This window comes from Oryctolagus cuniculus, chromosome 4, assembly GCF_964237555.1.
Source record: "Oryctolagus cuniculus chromosome 4, mOryCun1.1, whole genome shotgun sequence".
NCBI lineage: Eukaryota > Metazoa > Chordata > Mammalia > Lagomorpha > Leporidae > Oryctolagus > Oryctolagus cuniculus.
In genome coordinates this window covers 150,016,098-150,033,993 of record NC_091435.1, presented here as the reverse complement: position 1 = coordinate 150,033,993, position 17,896 = coordinate 150,016,098, and the positions used below count along the sequence as shown (strand labels likewise).

The 17,896-nt window shown below is 41.3% G+C and overlaps 1 protein-coding gene across 4 annotated transcripts in view; it reads left to right on the top strand.

The window, feature by feature from the left end:
- Positions 1 to 17,896, top strand: part of ATP2C1 (ATPase secretory pathway Ca2+ transporting 1) — a 132,132-nt gene that overhangs the window by 90,700 nt on the left and 23,536 nt on the right. For all 4 annotated transcript variants that reach the window (XM_008266005.4, XM_070072820.1, XM_017346719.3 and 1 more), the window contains 5 exons: positions 3,433 to 3,589; positions 7,048 to 7,218; positions 8,725 to 8,822; positions 15,113 to 15,163; positions 17,729 to 17,895. In XM_008266005.4, coding sequence (XP_008264227.2) covers positions 3,433 to 3,589; positions 7,048 to 7,218; positions 8,725 to 8,822; positions 15,113 to 15,163; positions 17,729 to 17,895 — 644 coding nt within the window. The remainder of the gene's footprint in view (positions 1 to 3,432; positions 3,590 to 7,047; positions 7,219 to 8,724; positions 8,823 to 15,112; positions 15,164 to 17,728; position 17,896) is intronic.

Below are 17,896 nucleotides of genomic sequence, written 5' to 3'. Positions count from 1 at the left end.
GAAGAGGAGCAGCCAGGTCTTGAACCGGCGCCCATATGGGATGCCCGCACTACAGGTGGTGGCTTTACCTGCTATGCCACAGTGCCAGCCCCAAAACTTAGCTCTTAATTCTATTTTTTCATGAAGTTTTTGAGGCTCCTAACGTGGTAAGAATATGTACTTGATTTTTTTTCTCATGGGTCTGTTTCACTCCTATTTCACTGTCTGTTTCACTGTCGCTCTGTACTTAAAGGTAATATGGGTCATGCAGTGTTTAACAATTTGACTTCTCAGCAGTTGTGAATCTAACCTCATCTCAGTCTTTCAGTTGTGAAAGCAGGGGATGGATTGTGACAGCATATAAATTTAGAAATACTTTTGTCTTCTGTTTTCCAAACTGGAGGGTTTCTCTTACAACACAAAGCCAACCTACCAAACAGATAGACAAAACCCAAACCCACAGTGACTCAGAATCTAGAAGAGGTCAGTCTGACACAGATAAGACAAACTTAACAATTTAAAAATAATTCCAGTGGCTCAAATAGTTTATTTTTATAGGACTTTTATTTGAACCTGATCGTATACATGTATCTGTACCCTGTCCTTGGAACCTGTCAAAATCACAAGCAAGGAATAGAAGGTACAAACTTGTAAAGAGAAAATATGAGAAGGCTTGAGATGCCAGGTGAAGGCAGGGAGTAGGGTATAAGCTCAAAACAGGAGAAAAGGTTGAAATTCTGAGTAAGGAACCAGTAGAACTCCCCTAAATCCTTTGTTGCTACTTTGGACCATTATCCCTCTTTCACCCCTATGGAGTATTGAAAATCTGATTTTGGGGACAAAAATGGAGAGAGTTGGATTAAAGATTAAGATGAAAAACAGAGTGGTTAAGGGTAAGTTGCTGATTGTTCTGAAGGATAAACCTCTATTGTCTGTTAGAGTGAGTACCAGCAGTTAGCTTCCTATCCCCATTCCCTAAATCTGAGGTTTGAAGAGTTTTAGAAAAACTGGTGCTAGGAAGGTTTCTCAGGTTAGGGGCACCCCTGAACTGAAGTCTATGTTCCTTTGGAAGAGCTTCTTTGCTGTTAACCTACATTGAGGTCTACCAGTTGATTAGCTCTGCCAATGCCTATGTAGCTTTTAGTTCTTTAATTGATTCATTCCTGAATATAAGTGGGCAAGCAGAGATTGCTAGATACTTGGAAAAGACTTTAGTGTGAAAGATACTAAACAGATACAAACCAGCAGAGAATGGGGTTTCAGGGAAACCATAATAATACTGGATGTCAAAATAAAATTTCCAAAAGCCATAAAAAATGACAGCAAAAAATATTTTCAATAGAATATTTATCAAATAAGTCAAGAAGTCATTCAGGAAATATAACAGACAAACAGATGAACAGTATAAGAAATGAAGTAAAAAAAATCAAAATATAAATACTGGTTCAGTATTCACCTAATAGAATAGAATAGAAAACAGAAAATAACAAGATTGTGCCAAATAATACCAGCAAAATTACCATATGGAAAGGCTTCCACTTACAGAATATAATGGACCAGCAGCTGATCAGTACAATGAGTATGTTAAAGGGCAGTGAGGTGGGAAAGAAACAGCAAAGCCCATAATAAAAGAGTTTGTGGACACTTGGAGAAAAAGAATTCTTCAGGCAGGTGCCATGGCTCAATAGGCTAATCCTCTGCCTGCGGCGCCAGCACACCCAGTTACAGTCCTGGTAGGGGCGCTGGATTCTGTCCTGGCTGCTCCTCTTCCAGTCTGGCTCTCTGCTGTGGCCTGGGAGTGCAGTGGAGCATGGCCCAAGTCCTTGGGCCCTGCACCCCCATGGGAGACCAGGGGAAGCACCTGGCTCCTGGCTTCAGATCAGCGTGGTGCGTCAACCGCAGCGCGCCGGCCCCTGCAGCCATTGGGGGGTAAACCAATGGAAAGAGGAAGACTTTTCTCTCTGTCTCATTCTCTCATTGTCTACTCTGCCTGTCCAAAAAAAAAAAAAAAAAAAAAGTCTTCAGAGATCTATGAGGTAATAGTGAAATCATAGTTTTTTAAAAAAAATGTAGGGATTAAAGTAGCTTCCTTATACCTTTCAGCTGTTAACACTGGATAGAAGCTGGGATTTAATAGAACCAGCTAAACTTAACAAATGTGAGGATAGAATTAAAATGTGTATCTGCTGGTTGCCCTTCTTCCAGGCCAGCTCTCTGCTGTGGCCCGGGAGTGCAGTAGAGGATGGCCCAAGTGCTTGGGCCCTGCACCCGCACGGGAGACCAGGAGAAGCACCTGGCTCCTGGCTTCGGATCAGCGCGATGCGCCGGCTGCAGCGTGCCGGCCGTGGTGGCCATTGGAGGGTGAACCAACGGCAAAAAGGAAGACCTTTCTCTCTGTCTCTCTCTCTCACTGTCCACTCTGCCTGTCAAAAAAAATAAATAAATAAAAGTATCTGACACCATATATTCTTTCTTAGAAAGATACTATGGCGGGGGAGGGGGGCGGTGTTGGTGCTGTGGTGCAGCTAGTTAAAGCTCCAGCCTGCAGCACCAGCATTCCATGTGTAGTCCCGGCAGTTCCACTTCCGATCCAGCTCTTTGCTAAGACTTGGGAAAGCATTAGAAGATGGCCCAAGTCCTTGAGCCCCTGTTCCCGCGTGGGAGACCCAGAAGAAGCTCCTGGCTCCTGGCTTTGCATCACCTCAGCTCTGGCCGTTGCAGTCTTTTGGGGAGTGAACCAGCAGAATGAAGACCTTTCTCTCTCTCTGTGTCTCCTTCTCTTTCTGCCTTGCCTTCTCTCTCTGCCTCGCCTTCTCTCTCTGTGTAATTCTTTCTTTCAAATAAATAAATCTTTAAAAAAAAAAAAGAAAGAAAGATACTATAGGATAATAAACCAGGCAAAAGAAAGACTTACAGTCTGGTGAGGACAGAGGTTAGAGGTGAAGGGAAATTCCTGGATGCAGCAAACCTGGAAATCATTCAGCTCAAGTTAGAAAAGGAAAAGAGCTAGACCGAAGGAGGGAGGTAACAGTGAGGGGATAAGCACAAAGTGTGAAAGGCATTCCTCTGCTTGTTCTATTATGGAAGAACTCTCATACAAGGAGGGTTGGATATAGTATTGAAGACTTCAGGAAGAATGAATGGTAGGTACAAAGAAAACTAAGCAAATAAGAGGCAGTTGTTAACTTTTAAAAGACAGAAAACTTGAACAGGAAAAGAAGTCTCATTTGATCTGTCTGGTAGGGCAGGCAATGGGAACAGCATCCTGTTATGCCTCTGCTCATAGTTGCTCCGGAGGGCACGGAGACATCTGCAGTCTTCCTGTCAGTGTGACACCCACAGGAATAGCAGGTTATACACTGGCCTAGGGATTATGAAAAGATATGCCACTTGTTTTTGGCAGATATGTACAAGCTGAAATTAAACTTGCATATGGTATATTTTTCTTTCTAGGACAGACCAGAGATTTGTTTTATGAAGGGTGCTTATGAACAGGTGATTAAGTACTGTACCACATACCACAGCAAAGGGCAGTCCTTGATGCTGACACAGCAGCAGAGAGATCTGTACCAACAAGAGAAGGCAAGAATGGGCTCAGCAGGACTCAGAGGTAAGGCCTCTTCAACCCAGTCTCCAGGGTGGAAGGGTGCAGCCTTCTTACAATTGCAGGTGAATTCTTGCTTCACTTCTGAGCCTCCAGCTCTGTTCTAGGCTTTGTGGAACCCTTGCCATTTGTGAGCTGCTATATTTTAGTTGAACAGTTGTCCTCTCAAAAATATAAAGTCAAGAATGTAGCAAAATAGACATTATCTGGTTCTGAGAGACCTGTAGTGGTCTCTGTGGAGGTGATACAAATTTTATTTTAAACAAGCTTGTCTTGTTGGGAGGGACATGGCTCAAGGTAAAATGATATTACTCTTTATTTTGTCACTTTATCTTAGTTGTTAATAGAAAAAAAAAAATACTTCCCTGAACTTAAAGCTTAAGCTTATTACTTGTCCTTTAAAATAAGATGATTGTTAATTTGATCCTTATCTACTGTCTACCTTCAGTTGCTGTTCTCAGGGAGGTAAAGAAGTGCCCAGATACTGCTTATGTGTGTGCTGCTGGTGGAGCAGGATGGGGAGAGGGGAAGGTCTGCTGGGCACCACGTGGTCAGGCTGCCTCTTCTAGGGCTGTTGGGTACAGGGTGAGGGCCAGGGAGTGGGGCTGTACCTGGTTCTTTATCATCTGGATAGTCACCCAGCTTGTGCAAAGCTTGTGTAGACTTACAGCCCGGAAATTGGAAGAGTTGCTTCCTCAATTTCATGATTTTAATGCAGTGGAAGACAAATGCTGCAATTCTTGGGTGAGAAGAAAATGGGTTATCTGAAAAACGTTCTTATTTATGGTTCTCTTAAGGGCATTCTTTGAGCTTAAAACATTTGTCCAGATTCATAGGCCTTCTCTTTCTCTAATAAGCTGAGTTTGGCAAGATGTTCTTGAGGTCAGAGAGCCCTGTGCCCCGCTTGCTGCCATACTCTAAGTCTTTGTCCCTTGGGACCTTTTGTACCAGCCTGAGCCAGGGTCACTCCTCCTGCCCTCCCTAGAGTTTGGTGCCTCTCATCTTTTCTGTAGGGGGCTTTATTGTGCTTATCCCAACATCTCACATTATATCTCCAAGGAAATGGAGGTGGAGCCTTCTGGTGGATTCTGTTTTAAAATGGATCTATTTTTTTTTTGCATGAAAAAAGTTTTTAACAAAATCTTTTCCTTCTTCCTGGCTCCTCCATAGTATGAGGGAGTTTGGTGGCAGGTTCCAGGATTTCTGGGGTTTGTTTCCACAGACCTGAATCCTGAATATGCCTAAATCTCCACCTCAGCCCTCAAGCCTGTGGCCTCTTGCCTCCAAGGAAGATTCTGTCTCCTATTATCGGTACTGAGAAGGAGGAATCTCCTTGATGAAGCTGGGCCAGTCTTAAAGAGTGGTGGGAGCTGTGAGACCACAGAGTGCTTATAAACTTAAATATGAATTTATCAAGCAAATGTGTAATGTTACTTACACACTCTGGGGAAGGAGGCACAGGAGTGCCCTGTGTGCTGTACTCCCACTGCCATCTGAACTGTGGACCAGCTGAACTATTTTTTTTTCCTCTGTCACCATCTTTATTCATTTTTTTCAATAGAAAACTCTTATTTAATATATATAAATTTCAAGGTATAACCTTTGGATTATAGCAGTTTTTCCCCCCATAACCACCCTCCCACCCACAAACCATCCCATTTCCAACTCCCTCTCCCATCCCATTCTTCATTAAGATTCATTTTTAATTATCTTTCTATACAGAAGATCAACTCTATACTGAGTAAATATTTCAACAGTTTGCACCACACACAGACACACAAAGTATAGAGTACTGTTTTAGTAATTCATAGTACAACACATTAAGGACAGAGATCCTACATGGGGAGCAGGTGCACAGTGACTCCTGTTGTTGATTTAACAATTGACACTCTGATTTATGACATCATTAATCACTTGAGGCTCTTGTCATGAGCTGCCAAGGCTATGGAAGCCTCTTGAGTTCACAAACCAGCTGAACTATTTGGTGGTCCAAGCTAAAGGAAGTTCACATTCTCTGGCTCAGAGTAACACTTTGACCTCCTTGTGTCCCGTTCTGCTCCTCACCCCCATCAAGGGAAAGAGTGACATTGTAAAGATGTGGCCCAGAATTACAGTTGTTAGAACAAGTGGGAGCTTCTCCTGGGTCTCCCACATGGGTGCAGGGGCCGAAGGACTTGGGTCATCTTCTACTGCTTTCCCAGCGGAGCAGCTGGGTCTTGAACCGGCGCCCATGTGGGATGCTGATACTGCAGGTGGCTGCTTTACTCGCTACGTCATAGCGCTACCCTCCACACCCCTTTTTAAAGATTTATTTATTTATTTATTTGAAAGAGTTACAGAGAGGCAGAGGCAGAGAGAGTCTATTGCTGTCTTTAGCCCCGCACCAGGGACTGCTACGTGGCTCATTCTTTGTAGGGTGAAAGTTTTTGGGGCCTACAGCTACATAAATAGTTAGGTGTATGAACCCTACCTTGGAAAAAGAATGAGTTAATTACCTTTAACTTTGGTCTTCCAACTGCATCTAATCCTCCATACCTTCTGTTTGAACAAGAATAGATACTTTGATCTCTCTCTCAGGGATTTTTCAGTCTCCCTATGAGGTGTTTATGTTTAGTTTGTGTGCTTTCGTGTTTCTTGTTTTATTACGTTGTTCCGTCTAATAATATCTCACATACAGGCACATCTTTTTGGTTTGTAATGATAGTTACTAGAGGTTCAAAAATTCTGAGAGCAAGCTAAATTATATTTGGGAAATTGATAGTACTTTGTGCTATACATTAAATGCACAACGATGATAGGAAACTAACTATAAATAATGATTTGGTGACCTTTTGTGTACGATCAGAGAACCCAAGTAACAAATAAATACCTGTTACTGTTAAGGAAAGAGTGAAAGAATCCAAATTTTCTTGGCATTAATGGTCTGACAGCTACTTTACAGATTAACTTTACCTTCCAGGGTTTGTCATGTAGAAACTTGTTTAAGGCTGTATGTAATTAATTAATGCAGCCTTCTCCTCAGGCTAATGAATTTTTCTGGAGACCATTGAAACGGAAAGATGAAGATACATTAGAAGCCACCTTCAAAGGTGTCTGTTTAAAATTTATTTTGAAGCTTGACAAACCCATAGTTTCTCTAAATAATTAATCGTATTTTCTAAAGAGGCAGTAGTTTGTGTTGAAAGTAGCTGCATGTGGTTGCTCTGCAAAAACATTCTTCATTCTCCCTCACTTGCCCTTTTTGCCTAACAGTTCTTTAGTTTTATTCCTTTTAATTTTTAATGGCTTAAAGCAGCCCTGTATTTAGAACCATTAAACTGTAATGTCTTGGCATGTAATAATTTTTAAATATTTGTATAATAACTCCAAGTGATATTATAGTCTTAAGTAATTTATTATCAACTAAATTTTAATGTTTTTGTGACTCATATTTTCTTTTGTGGATTTTATTATTGTCTCCTAAGTTCTTGCTTTGGCTTCTGGTCCTGAACTGGGACAGCTGACATTTCTTGGCTTGGTGGGCATCATTGATCCTCCCAGAACTGGTGTGAAAGAAGCTGTTACAACACTCATCGCCTCAGGAGTGTCGATCAAAATGATTACTGGAGACTCTCAGGAGACTGCGGTTGCAATCGGTATCCCTAGGCTGCTTCCTTTGTTTTTGATGGCTTCTCTTTAAATACTGTAATGCACAGTTTTGAACCATTAGATATGAAGTGTGTTTACGTCGTACTGAGATCACGTAATTAAATCAACTCACCTTTTGGCTCATAAGTCTCTAAAATTATGGGCACAAATTGATTATGGTTTGAAAGTAATGTTTTATTGAAAATAATAGGTAAATTATTGTAAAATCTCTTAATGCATTTACAGAATGATTTTTTTAGCTTAATAATTGTGCTGGCAGATAAAAGCACTAGATCAAGAATGTGAAAGAAAACATGAAATTTAGTTTTTCTTTTTTAAATGTGTATTTTCTTCTACTTGAAAGGCAGAAGAGAGGGAGAGATAGCTTCCATCTGCTGGTTTATTCCCCAAATGCCTGCTATAGCCAGGGCTGGCCCAGACCAAAGCTAGGAGCCTGAAACTCAATCTGGGTCTCTCACCTGGGTGACAGGGACCCAAGTAATTTAGCTATCTCGTGCTGCCTCCCAGGATACATTAGCAAGAGGCTGGATTAGAAATGGAGTAGATGGGATTTGAACCTGCACTCTAATATGGTATGTGAGTGTCCTGAATGGCAGCTTAACCTGCTGTACCACATCTGCCTCTTAGTGTTTCCTTTCAATTTAAGTGTGATTTTGAAAGCAGATTGTACATAATTTGTAAAAACAATGCTTGCTGTATATATGTGTTTTCTCATAAGTATATCTATATTGTTTGAATGCTATTTAAGAAGTATATGACACAGAAAAACAGTTTGTCTTCCAGAGCTTATAAACTAGTTCACACCATAAATTTAACTGTTCTCTAAATTCCATTAGTTCTGGTTTTCTTAATGTGGGGAGCACCTAGGTGAAGAGTTTTATAACCTAAGAAGTCACTAGAAACATAATTAATTTTGGGAAAAGTTTTTTTAATGAATTTATTTATTTGAGAGGGAGAGAGAAAGAACAGCAGGAAGTAAGGGGAGAGAAAGAGATCCAGTGGTTGACTCCCCAAATACCTGTGATAACCAGGAACCCAGAATCCAATCTAGGTGGAAGAATAACTTTTAAATGTTTAATTTATATGTAACTGCATGATTACCACAGATCTGCCACCATTTTGTGGTGGTTGGCTACTCTTGTTGAAAAGCATGCTTTGGATATTTTTCTTAAAATACATTCTGGTCTTCATTAAAATTCTGATGAACAGAACCTGATCGGTCTAGTTTTAGTTCTTAAATTTGCTGGATTAAATAGTGAAAACTGAGTTCTTCAGTTTAAGCAAAAGTAAAGCAATTCAACGAAAAAACCCCAGACTTACTATTAATTCAGATAGATTTATCTTACCAGTAGTTTGTTTTATGGTCTCTTGCTATAAAGGCATTTTATACTTAAAGAGCGAACATAACAAATTTTATTAAGTGAGTGTTATGTTGACGAGCCCATCAAGCAAAACAATTCAGTGAGTTGGTGTTTTCTCTTTTTTCACTGTAGCAAGTCGTCTGGGATTATATTCTAAAACTTCCCAGTCGGTCTCAGGAGAAGAAATAGATGCAATGGATGTCCAGCAGCTTTCACAAATAGTGCCAAAGGTAGGCCTCCATGAACACCTTTCATACTGCCAGACCTTGCTCTTACTGTAGTGACTGGCACGTGACCAGATTGGTTGGCCCAATCCTGACATGCAGCCTAATCATTAAAATAGGTGTTACCATTGAGTTTTTGTGACGTTGTCTGTATGAGTATCAGTGCCAAATTTAACTTTAGTTTCTTCTGAGGAAGGTACTATGTAAATAGAAGGTGCTTGATTTTATAAATAAGAGGATGGTGAGAGACACCATTACTTTATACTTCTTACCCTTTCCTTCTAATTAAGTTTAACATGAGTATATGCTGAATTAAAAAAAAATCAAAGTATCATTTACATACAGTAAAACTTACCCTTTTTAGTTTATCATTCCAACTGTTGACACATGGATGCTATTTTATAACCCTCAAGATGTAGAACATGTCCATTATTCTCCAAATAATCTTAGGCCTGTCTCTGTCTCTCTTCCTATACCTTGGCAGCCAGTGATCTGCTTCCTGATTGCTGCTGCTGTTTTAAAGATTTCTTTATTTGTTTGAAAGTCAGATCTATAAGGAATAGCAAGGACTTGAACCATTGCCCATATGTGATGCTGTTGTCACGGGTGGCAGCTTTACTTGCTGTGTCACAGTGCTGGCCCGGATCTGCTTTCTGTCCTTACAATTTTGTTTTCCCGTAATGCTCTCTCATGAACCTGGTGACTGTTTCTTTCACTTAGCATAATATAAAATGAAATTTAAATATGTTGGTAGTATGTATTGGTGGGTTGTTCCTTTTATATTGCTGAGTAGTTTTCTGTAGGGGGTATACCTTGTTTGCCAATTTGAGGGCATCTGGGCTGTTTGCAATTCTTGCTGGTTGTGAGTAAAGCAGTGTACACATTTGTTTACAAGTGTTTACATGAAAATAAATGTTTATTTCTCATGAGTGCATACCTGTGAGTAATTGTTGCATCATATGGTTACTATGTATTTATAAGAAATGCCAGGATGTTTTATGAGATGGTTTTACTATTTGGTGTTTGGAAGTTTGCTCCGCATCCTCACCAGTGAGTGGGGTTGTTGTTTCTCTCACCCTTTCCTAGTAGGTGTACAGTTTCTATCTAGTAGTTTTAGTTTGCATTTCTCTTACAACTCGTGATGTTGACTGTTTAACACTGGTTTTAAAAGAGCAGAAAGTTAATTTTGATGATGTTATATAGCAATTTGTTCTTTTTGGATCATGCTTTTGATGTCTTAATGTAGGAACTTTTTGCCTAATCTCTTTGCGTATGGATGTTCAACTGTTCCAGCACCAGTTGTTAAAAATACTGTTTTTGATTGCAGTGCCTTTGATCTTTGACCTTTGTAGTGCTTTCTCAACACATTATTTATAGGGGAAAAAATATATCTCCCCTGTCACAATACAGTGGTTTCTTCAAAGTTTCCTGATGTGAGATTAGCCTACTTTATTATCTCAGGCTACTTTCTGGGGACCTTAAAAAGCCTGGTTTGGGCACACACAAGTCTCCTAGGAAAGATCCCTTAAGAGATAGGGCTCCTTCTTAATTCCAAGTTGTTGACAGTTCAGTTTTCTTGGTCTCATTACTATTTGACCTGTGCATATATTTGTACCCAGGGACATCAGAAAGTTTGAGAGAAATGGAATTAAAAGATAAGTTAATTTTTGTACCAGATAGTTCATACTTTATACACATAGTTGTATTTCCTCCTTATAGTCACTTTATAAAAAGATAGTCAACTCCATTTAAAAAATTATTTGAGTGGCAGAGAGAAAGAGGAAGAGAGTGCTCTTATCCCTTCAATGGCTGGGACTAGGCTAAGCTGAACTCACAAGCCAGCAATCCAATCCAGGTCTTTCACACGGATAGTAGGAACTCAATGACTTGAGCTGTCACCTCCTGTCTCCCAGGGTCTGCATTACCAGGAAGCTGGGGTCAGGAACTGGATCTGAAAACACTCGTGTTCTAACCCTAGGCCAAATGCCTACCCCATCCGTTTTTAAATTCTTTTTATATTTATTTATTTTAATGATTTATTTCATTTATTTGAAAGGCAGAGTTTTATATATATATATATATATATATAGAGAGAGAGAGAGAGAGAGAGAGAGAGAGAAAAAGAAAGAAATTGATCTTTCATTTGTTGGTTCACTTCCCAAATGGCTACAATGGCTAGGGCTGGGCCAGACCGAAGCCAGGAGCCAGGAGTTTCCTCCAGGTCTCCCACATGGGTGCAGGGGCCCAGGCACCTGGGAAATCCTCCTCTGCTTTTCCCAGGTGCATTAGCAGGGAGCTGGATCAGAAGTGGAGCAGCTGGGATTCACACTGGTGTCCATATGAAGGGGGCTTTGCAGGCAGTGGCTTTACCCGCTATACCACAGTGTCGGCCCTGACTTTCTTTTTATTTTAGTGCAGTACTAGATTTATAAGTACAGCTGAGTGGATAATACAGAGTTCTGTCTATCCAGTCTAGCTCCACCTTCTACTCTTAAATTTCCCCTCATATAAATGCTTACAATAGTGTAGTGTACATTCATTATAATTAATGAACCTGTATTGACACATTATTGTTATAGTTCCTGGCTTCTTTTTGTGGTGTGGATTTTTAGGAGTTTTGACAAATGCATAATGACATAGCATCCATTATTACAGTTTCATACAGAATAGTTTCATTGCCCTGGAAATCCTGTGTTCCACGTATTCATCCCTCTCTACCTGCCCCCAAATCTGTGTTTCCTCTTTCAGAATGTTGTGCAGTTGAAATAATACCATATGTAGCACTATGCATTTAAGGCTCCACCATGTCTCTTCCTGCCTTGGTGGCTCATTTCTTGAGAACGCTGAATGATATTCCATTGTATGAGTGTGCCACAGTTTGTTTATATATTCAGCTTTTGAAGGATATTTTTGTTGCTTCTAGGTTTGGCAGTTATAAGTAAAGCTGTTATAGACATGCGTATACAGCTTTTTCTGTAGACGTAAGTTTTCCATGCTCATTTGAGTAAATTCCAAAGAGCACAATTGTACAGTCAGATTATATGGCAGGAAGTTTAGCTTGGGGCTGGCACTGTGGTGTAGTGGGTAAAGCCTCCATCTGCGATGCTAGCATCCCATATGGACATCGGTGTGAGTCCCAGCTGCTCCACTTCCGATCCAGCTCCCTGCTAATGCACCTAGGAAAGCAGTAGAAGATAACCCAAGTGCTTGGGCCCTAGGACCCACATTGGGGACCTGGATGAAGCTACTGGCTCCTGGCTTTGGTCTGGCCCAGCCCTGACTGTTCCAGCCATTTTGAGAATGAACCAGCAGATGGAAGATCTCTCTCTATTTCTCTCTGTAACTGTGCCTTTCAAATAAATAAAAAAAAATTTTAAAAAAGGAAGTTTAGGTTGGTAAGAAATTTAGGCAACTCATATATATGAGGAAATTGAACCTACAAATTTCTCTCCTTTGTTCCTTTTCCTTTGATCAGTTTTATCTTTTTCTCCTCCCCACAGTATCCCCTGTATTCTCTTATTTTCTGACATAGTTCTTTTTTTTTTTATCTTTAGTCACTATTCCTTTTTTTTTGTCCCTAGGGAGAAAACAGACATAAATGTCAAGAATATTAATAAAAAATTCAATTATCTCCAAGTTTAAGCTGTATGAGATAGTAATATAGTTTTATTTTTACAGTCCTTGTGAGAGAAAAGGAGGAATTAAAAGGTAGCTTTCAGGGGCTGGCACCATGGCTCACTTGGCTGATCCTCTGCCTGCAGCGCTGGCATCCCATATGGGTGCTGGGTTCTAGTCCCGGCTGCTCCTCTTCCAGGCCAGCTCTCTGCTGTGGCCCGGGAAGGCAGTGGAGGATGGCCCAAGTGCTTGATCCCTTGCACCCACATGGGAGACCAGGAGGAAGCACCTGGCTCCTGGCTTTGGATCAGCGTAGCTCCGGCTGTAGCGGCCATTTTGGCGGGCGGGGGAAGGTGGCGGTGAACCAACAGAAAGAAGACCTTTCTCTCTTTCTCTCTCACTGTCTAACTCTGTCAAAAAAAAAAAAAGGGTAGCTTTCAAAAGATATGCTTGCTGTTAACAAAGGATAGGAAAGAGCAAGACTGTCAAAAAATAACAGGGATTCACTATTTACTTCGACTCATGTTTGAGTTTGATACAGGACATCCAATAAGGAGTGTGAAGTAGGGAGGTGGATTAGTTCCATTGGTCTGCACTTCACAGTACACGTCCAGCTGGAGTTTGTGTGCAAGTAAAATCTGTAAGGCTGTATGGACTCACCCAGAGAGCATGGGGTTCTTAGACTCCTGGAGAGAAGTCTGAAAGCTGAGCCCTTGGGCATTCTGCATGTGGACTTTAATCAGTCAAGAGAAACCTACACAAGAATGGCAAGAGCAGGAGGAAGAAGATCAGGATAGGCGGTCATGGAAGACGAGGGAGGGGTTCTCTGCTGAACTGGGTGCTACTGAGAGGTTATGCCACATTAGAAACCAGTCACATGTGATGTGTGGGCTTTGATATTCCTGCTGGGTAGTAGTTTCAGAGTGGTGGTCTTAGGAGGGAATGGGACTCAGCCGGGACAACCAACTCCCTGTGGAGTTTTCACCAGAAATTCTCTTTAAAATTCTGCATCTTTACTATCAATACACAAACATGTTGTTATTCTTTACACTTAAGAAAAAAGGGGGAAAAAAGATAGGGTGGCAGCTGAAATGGGAAGGGAAAGGAAGTTTTCCCTTCTTTTTAAAAAATGGAGTAACAGCAAAATTGTGTACCCATGATAAAGATGCAACAGCAAGGAAAGAAATGTGACTGCAGAGGGGAGAGTTTCTAGAGCAATGATCTTAAATAGGGAGAAGGTGGAATACTTAACATATCCTGTCTACGGCCATACCACCCCGAACGCGCCCGATCTTGTCTGACATATCCTTAGAACATGTTCCGTTCATCTGTAGGAAAGTCAGAAGATGACAGATGCCTAGAGACAGACGGGAGGGGTGGTGATGGTGGAAGTTATCATAAAATTTCTGTTTTCTCTGAAGCAGGAAACCAAGTTGCTAGCTGAGAGGGTAGCTGGAAGGAGCACAGAGAGGAGCTGTGAGGGAGGAAACTACCAGGCGTGAATCTTCCTTAGAAGAGTAGCAGAGTGTGTCGCATGGGTGTTGAGATCACCATGACTTGTAAGCCTGTTGGAGAGTGACTATGAGACAAAAGTTAAAGTCTTGTGACATAGATGTCTACATTGGGTGACAGGAGTACAGAGGATATGTTCCCCATCTCTAGGGTCTCCTGGTGCTACTATTTGAGAGGTCTGAAGGGATGGCAGTGTTTTTTTTTTTTTTAAACCTAGGCTAGAGCAAGCTGAAAAATAAAAATACAAGACGTTGTATTGGTGGCTGATTTGGGGGCACAGTGAAAGGATTTTGGGAGACCAGGAAGTCAAAACCAAGGATTGAATTTATAGTTTTAGAAAGATTAACTCATATACGCAGTTTGGGATGAACAGTGGAGGGGTGACTAATGAATTATCCGTAAATAAAAGAATGAGCAGACTCTTAACTGACGTAAAACAGTGACAGACACAGAGAAGCATTTGTTCCTCTGCGCTCAGGACAGAACAAAGGGGAATGGGTATTTGGGTTGTACACCATGGTCATGATCAAACAGATGCCAGAGATTTGTTCTTTTTCCCATCACTGGACCATTTTAAGAATAAGCCATCTTCTCTTAAGCTTTTAAACATTTGGGTATAAATTGAATGACTTATTTAGATTGTGTGTTTGCCATGGTGTTTGGTAAACTTTGAAATGATGATGTCAGATAAGTACCTTAAGAAATGTATGGGCCGGCGCCGCGGCTCAATAGGCTAATCCTCCGCCTGCAGTGCCAGCACACCGGGTTCTAGTCCCGGTCGAGGCCCCGGATTTTGTCCTGGTTGCCCCTCTTCCAGGCCAGCTCTCTGCTGTGGCCCGGGAGTGCAGTGGAAGATGGCCCAAGTGCTTGGGCCCTGCACCTGCACAGGAGATCAGGAAAAGCACCTGGCTCCTGCCTTCGGATCAGCACACCGGCCTCTGTGGCCACTGGAGGAACCAACAGCAAAGGAAGACCTTTCTCTCTTTCTCTCTCACTGTCTACTCTGCATGTCAAAAAAAGAAAAGAAAAAAGAAATGTATGACATATTGCTTAATCTCTTTGGCAAACTAAATACAACTAAAATTGATAAGTAGAAGCCATTGTTATGCGTGGGTTAGTCTAATACGTCTTCACATTGAAGATTTTTAGTGTATCCTGTATTTTAACAGGTTGCAGTGTTTTACAGAGCTAGTCCAAGGCACAAGATGAAAATTATTAAGGTGAGTGTCTAAAAATCTCCTTGTTTCATTTCTATATGTAAAATGCTGCTATTTTATCTTTTGTTTTTGCATAACAGGGAATGTTGATAGTGAAAGTCAGAAGTTTGAGGAGGCAAAAATAGGTGTTTGTTTTTTGTTCTGTCAAATCATCAAACTGAATATCAGTAATTAAAAACTGAATAAATGTACAGCTAGAAAAAACGTTACAAGGGCATGGACACTGCTTTAAAGAGTGATCATTTACATTAATTAGGCAAACACAACCATGCAGCACTTAGTGATGGATACGTTTTCATGCATGGTTAGGCGATTTCTTTGTTGTTTGAACATCACAGAGTGTACTTAATACAAATTTAGCTGGTATAGGTCAGTCACATGGTGACATGGTTTATTGTTGCAGTTAAGACATGCAGTGATCCTAAGATGTATGAAGCTGTTGCTGGAACATGGCATAATGTTTTAGGGTAGAAAACATAGTCATTGTCATTATCAGGTATTGTGTGTAACTGTATGTGCCATACTTCTATAAGAGTGGCAGTGCAGTAGGTCTGTTTTAACAGTCACCACAGCCATGTGAGTACTGTATTGTGCTGTGATATGATAGTGGCTATCGTGTCAACATGCACTAGAAATTTTTCAGCTGCATTTTAATCTTACGAGACCTTGCTTACATATATGGTGCATTGCTGATTATACATCATTGTATGGCACACTGATAAAGTGTCCAGTAGTTAATGGACTTAAGTTATTAATGATATTAGCTGGCCATTGTATAGTTCCAAGTTTCTCAACCTTGGTGCTGTTGACATTTAAATGGATAATTTTTTGTTTGGTGAGAAGCTATCCTGTGTATTGTAGAATGTGTAACACTGTCCCAAGCCTCTACCCACTGGATGTGACTGGGATCCCTGAACTCATAATGATCAAAAATGCTTGTGAATATTGTTAGATGTCCTCTGGGAGTTAGAATTGCCCCCAGTGGAGAATTATTGTATAGTTGATTTTAGATCAACTGTAATATTTATTAATTTAATTTAATTTTAAAAACTAAAGAGAGAGCTCTCATCTGCTGGTTCACTTCTCAGATGCCTTCGATAGTTGGCCTTGGGCCAGGTCAAAGCTAGGTGCTGGGAACTCAGTCTGGATCTCCCATATGTGTGGCGAAAACCCAACTACTTGAGCCATCCCCTGATGCCTCCCATTGTGTGCATTAGCAGGAAGCTGGAATCAAGAACAGAGCTAGTACTTGAACTTAGACATTCTAATATGACTTGTTGGTGTCTGGAGTCAGGTCTTAACTGCTGTGCCAAACTCCCATCCCTGACTATAGGTCAACTTCAGACATATAGTTCTCACAGAAGGAAATAATAACAGCATCTTTTTCTAAGCTTTATCACATTAAGAGCTGTCTATATTGAAATGAATTGAAAAATGGTAGTTTATATTTTTTTGAAGATTTATTTATTTATTTGAAAGTCAAGAGATAGAGGAGGAGATAGAGAGAGGAGGAGAGCAGAGAAAGAGAGGTCTTCCATCCATCGGTTCACTCCCCAATTGGCTGCAACAGCTGGAGCTGTGCCAGTCCAAAGCCAGGAGCCAGGAGCTTCTTCCAGGTCTCTCATGTGGGTGCAAGAGCCCAAGGACTTGGGCCATCTTCTACTACCTTCCCATAGCAGAGAGCTGGATCGGAAGTGGAGCAGCTGGGACTCGAACCGGCGCTTCTATGGGATGCTGGCACTGCAGGGGGCGGCTTTACCCACTCGCTATACCACAGCACCAGCCTCAGTCTGTATTATTTTTTTTTTTTTTATTTTCCTCCCGAAAATTCATTTATTTACTTGAAAGGTAGAGTTAGGGAGACAGATTGATCAATGAATCATCTATCTGCTGGTTCACTCTCCATATGGCCACAACAGCTGGGGCTGGGCTAGTCTGAAGCAGGAGCCAGGAGCTTCCTCTGGGTCTGCCACATGGTTAGCAGGAGGCCAAATACTTGGGCCATCCTTTTCCAGGCACACCAGCATGGAGTGGATTGGAGGTGGAGCACCCATATGGGATGAACCTGCACCCATATGGGATGCTGGCATCACAGGTGATGCTTAAATGTACTGTACCACAGTGCTAGCCTTTACTTATTTCCAATATTTCTTTTTTTTTTAAATATTTATTTATTTATTCAAAAGTCAGAGTTACTGAGAGAAATGGAGAGACACAGAAAGGGATCTTCCATCTACTGGTTCACTCCCCACATGGTCACAATAGCCAGGGCTGAGCCGGGCTGAAGCCAGCAGTCAGAAGCTTCATCCAGGTCTCCCATGTGGGTGGCAGGGGCCCAAGCCCTTGGGCCATTAGCAGGAAGCTGGATCGTAAGTGGAGCAGCTGGGACGTGAACTGATGCCCATATGTGAAGCTGGCATCTGCATTACCCCTTTGCCACAATACCAGCCCCTATTTCTAATCTTAATTATGTGGAAAAAAAATTGAGAATTTTGTATATCTCTTTATCTGTATGAAAGCATTTTTATCAGAATTCTTCCTTCCACCCTCTTCTCTGTCCCACCATAGTCTCTACAGAAGAATGGCTCAGTTGTAGCCATGACAGGAGATGGAGTAAATGATGCAGTTGCTCTGAAGGCTGCAGATATTGGAGTCGCAATGGGCCAGACTGGCACAGATGTCTGCAAGGAGGCAGCAGACATGATCCTTGTGGATGATGACTTCCAAACCATAATG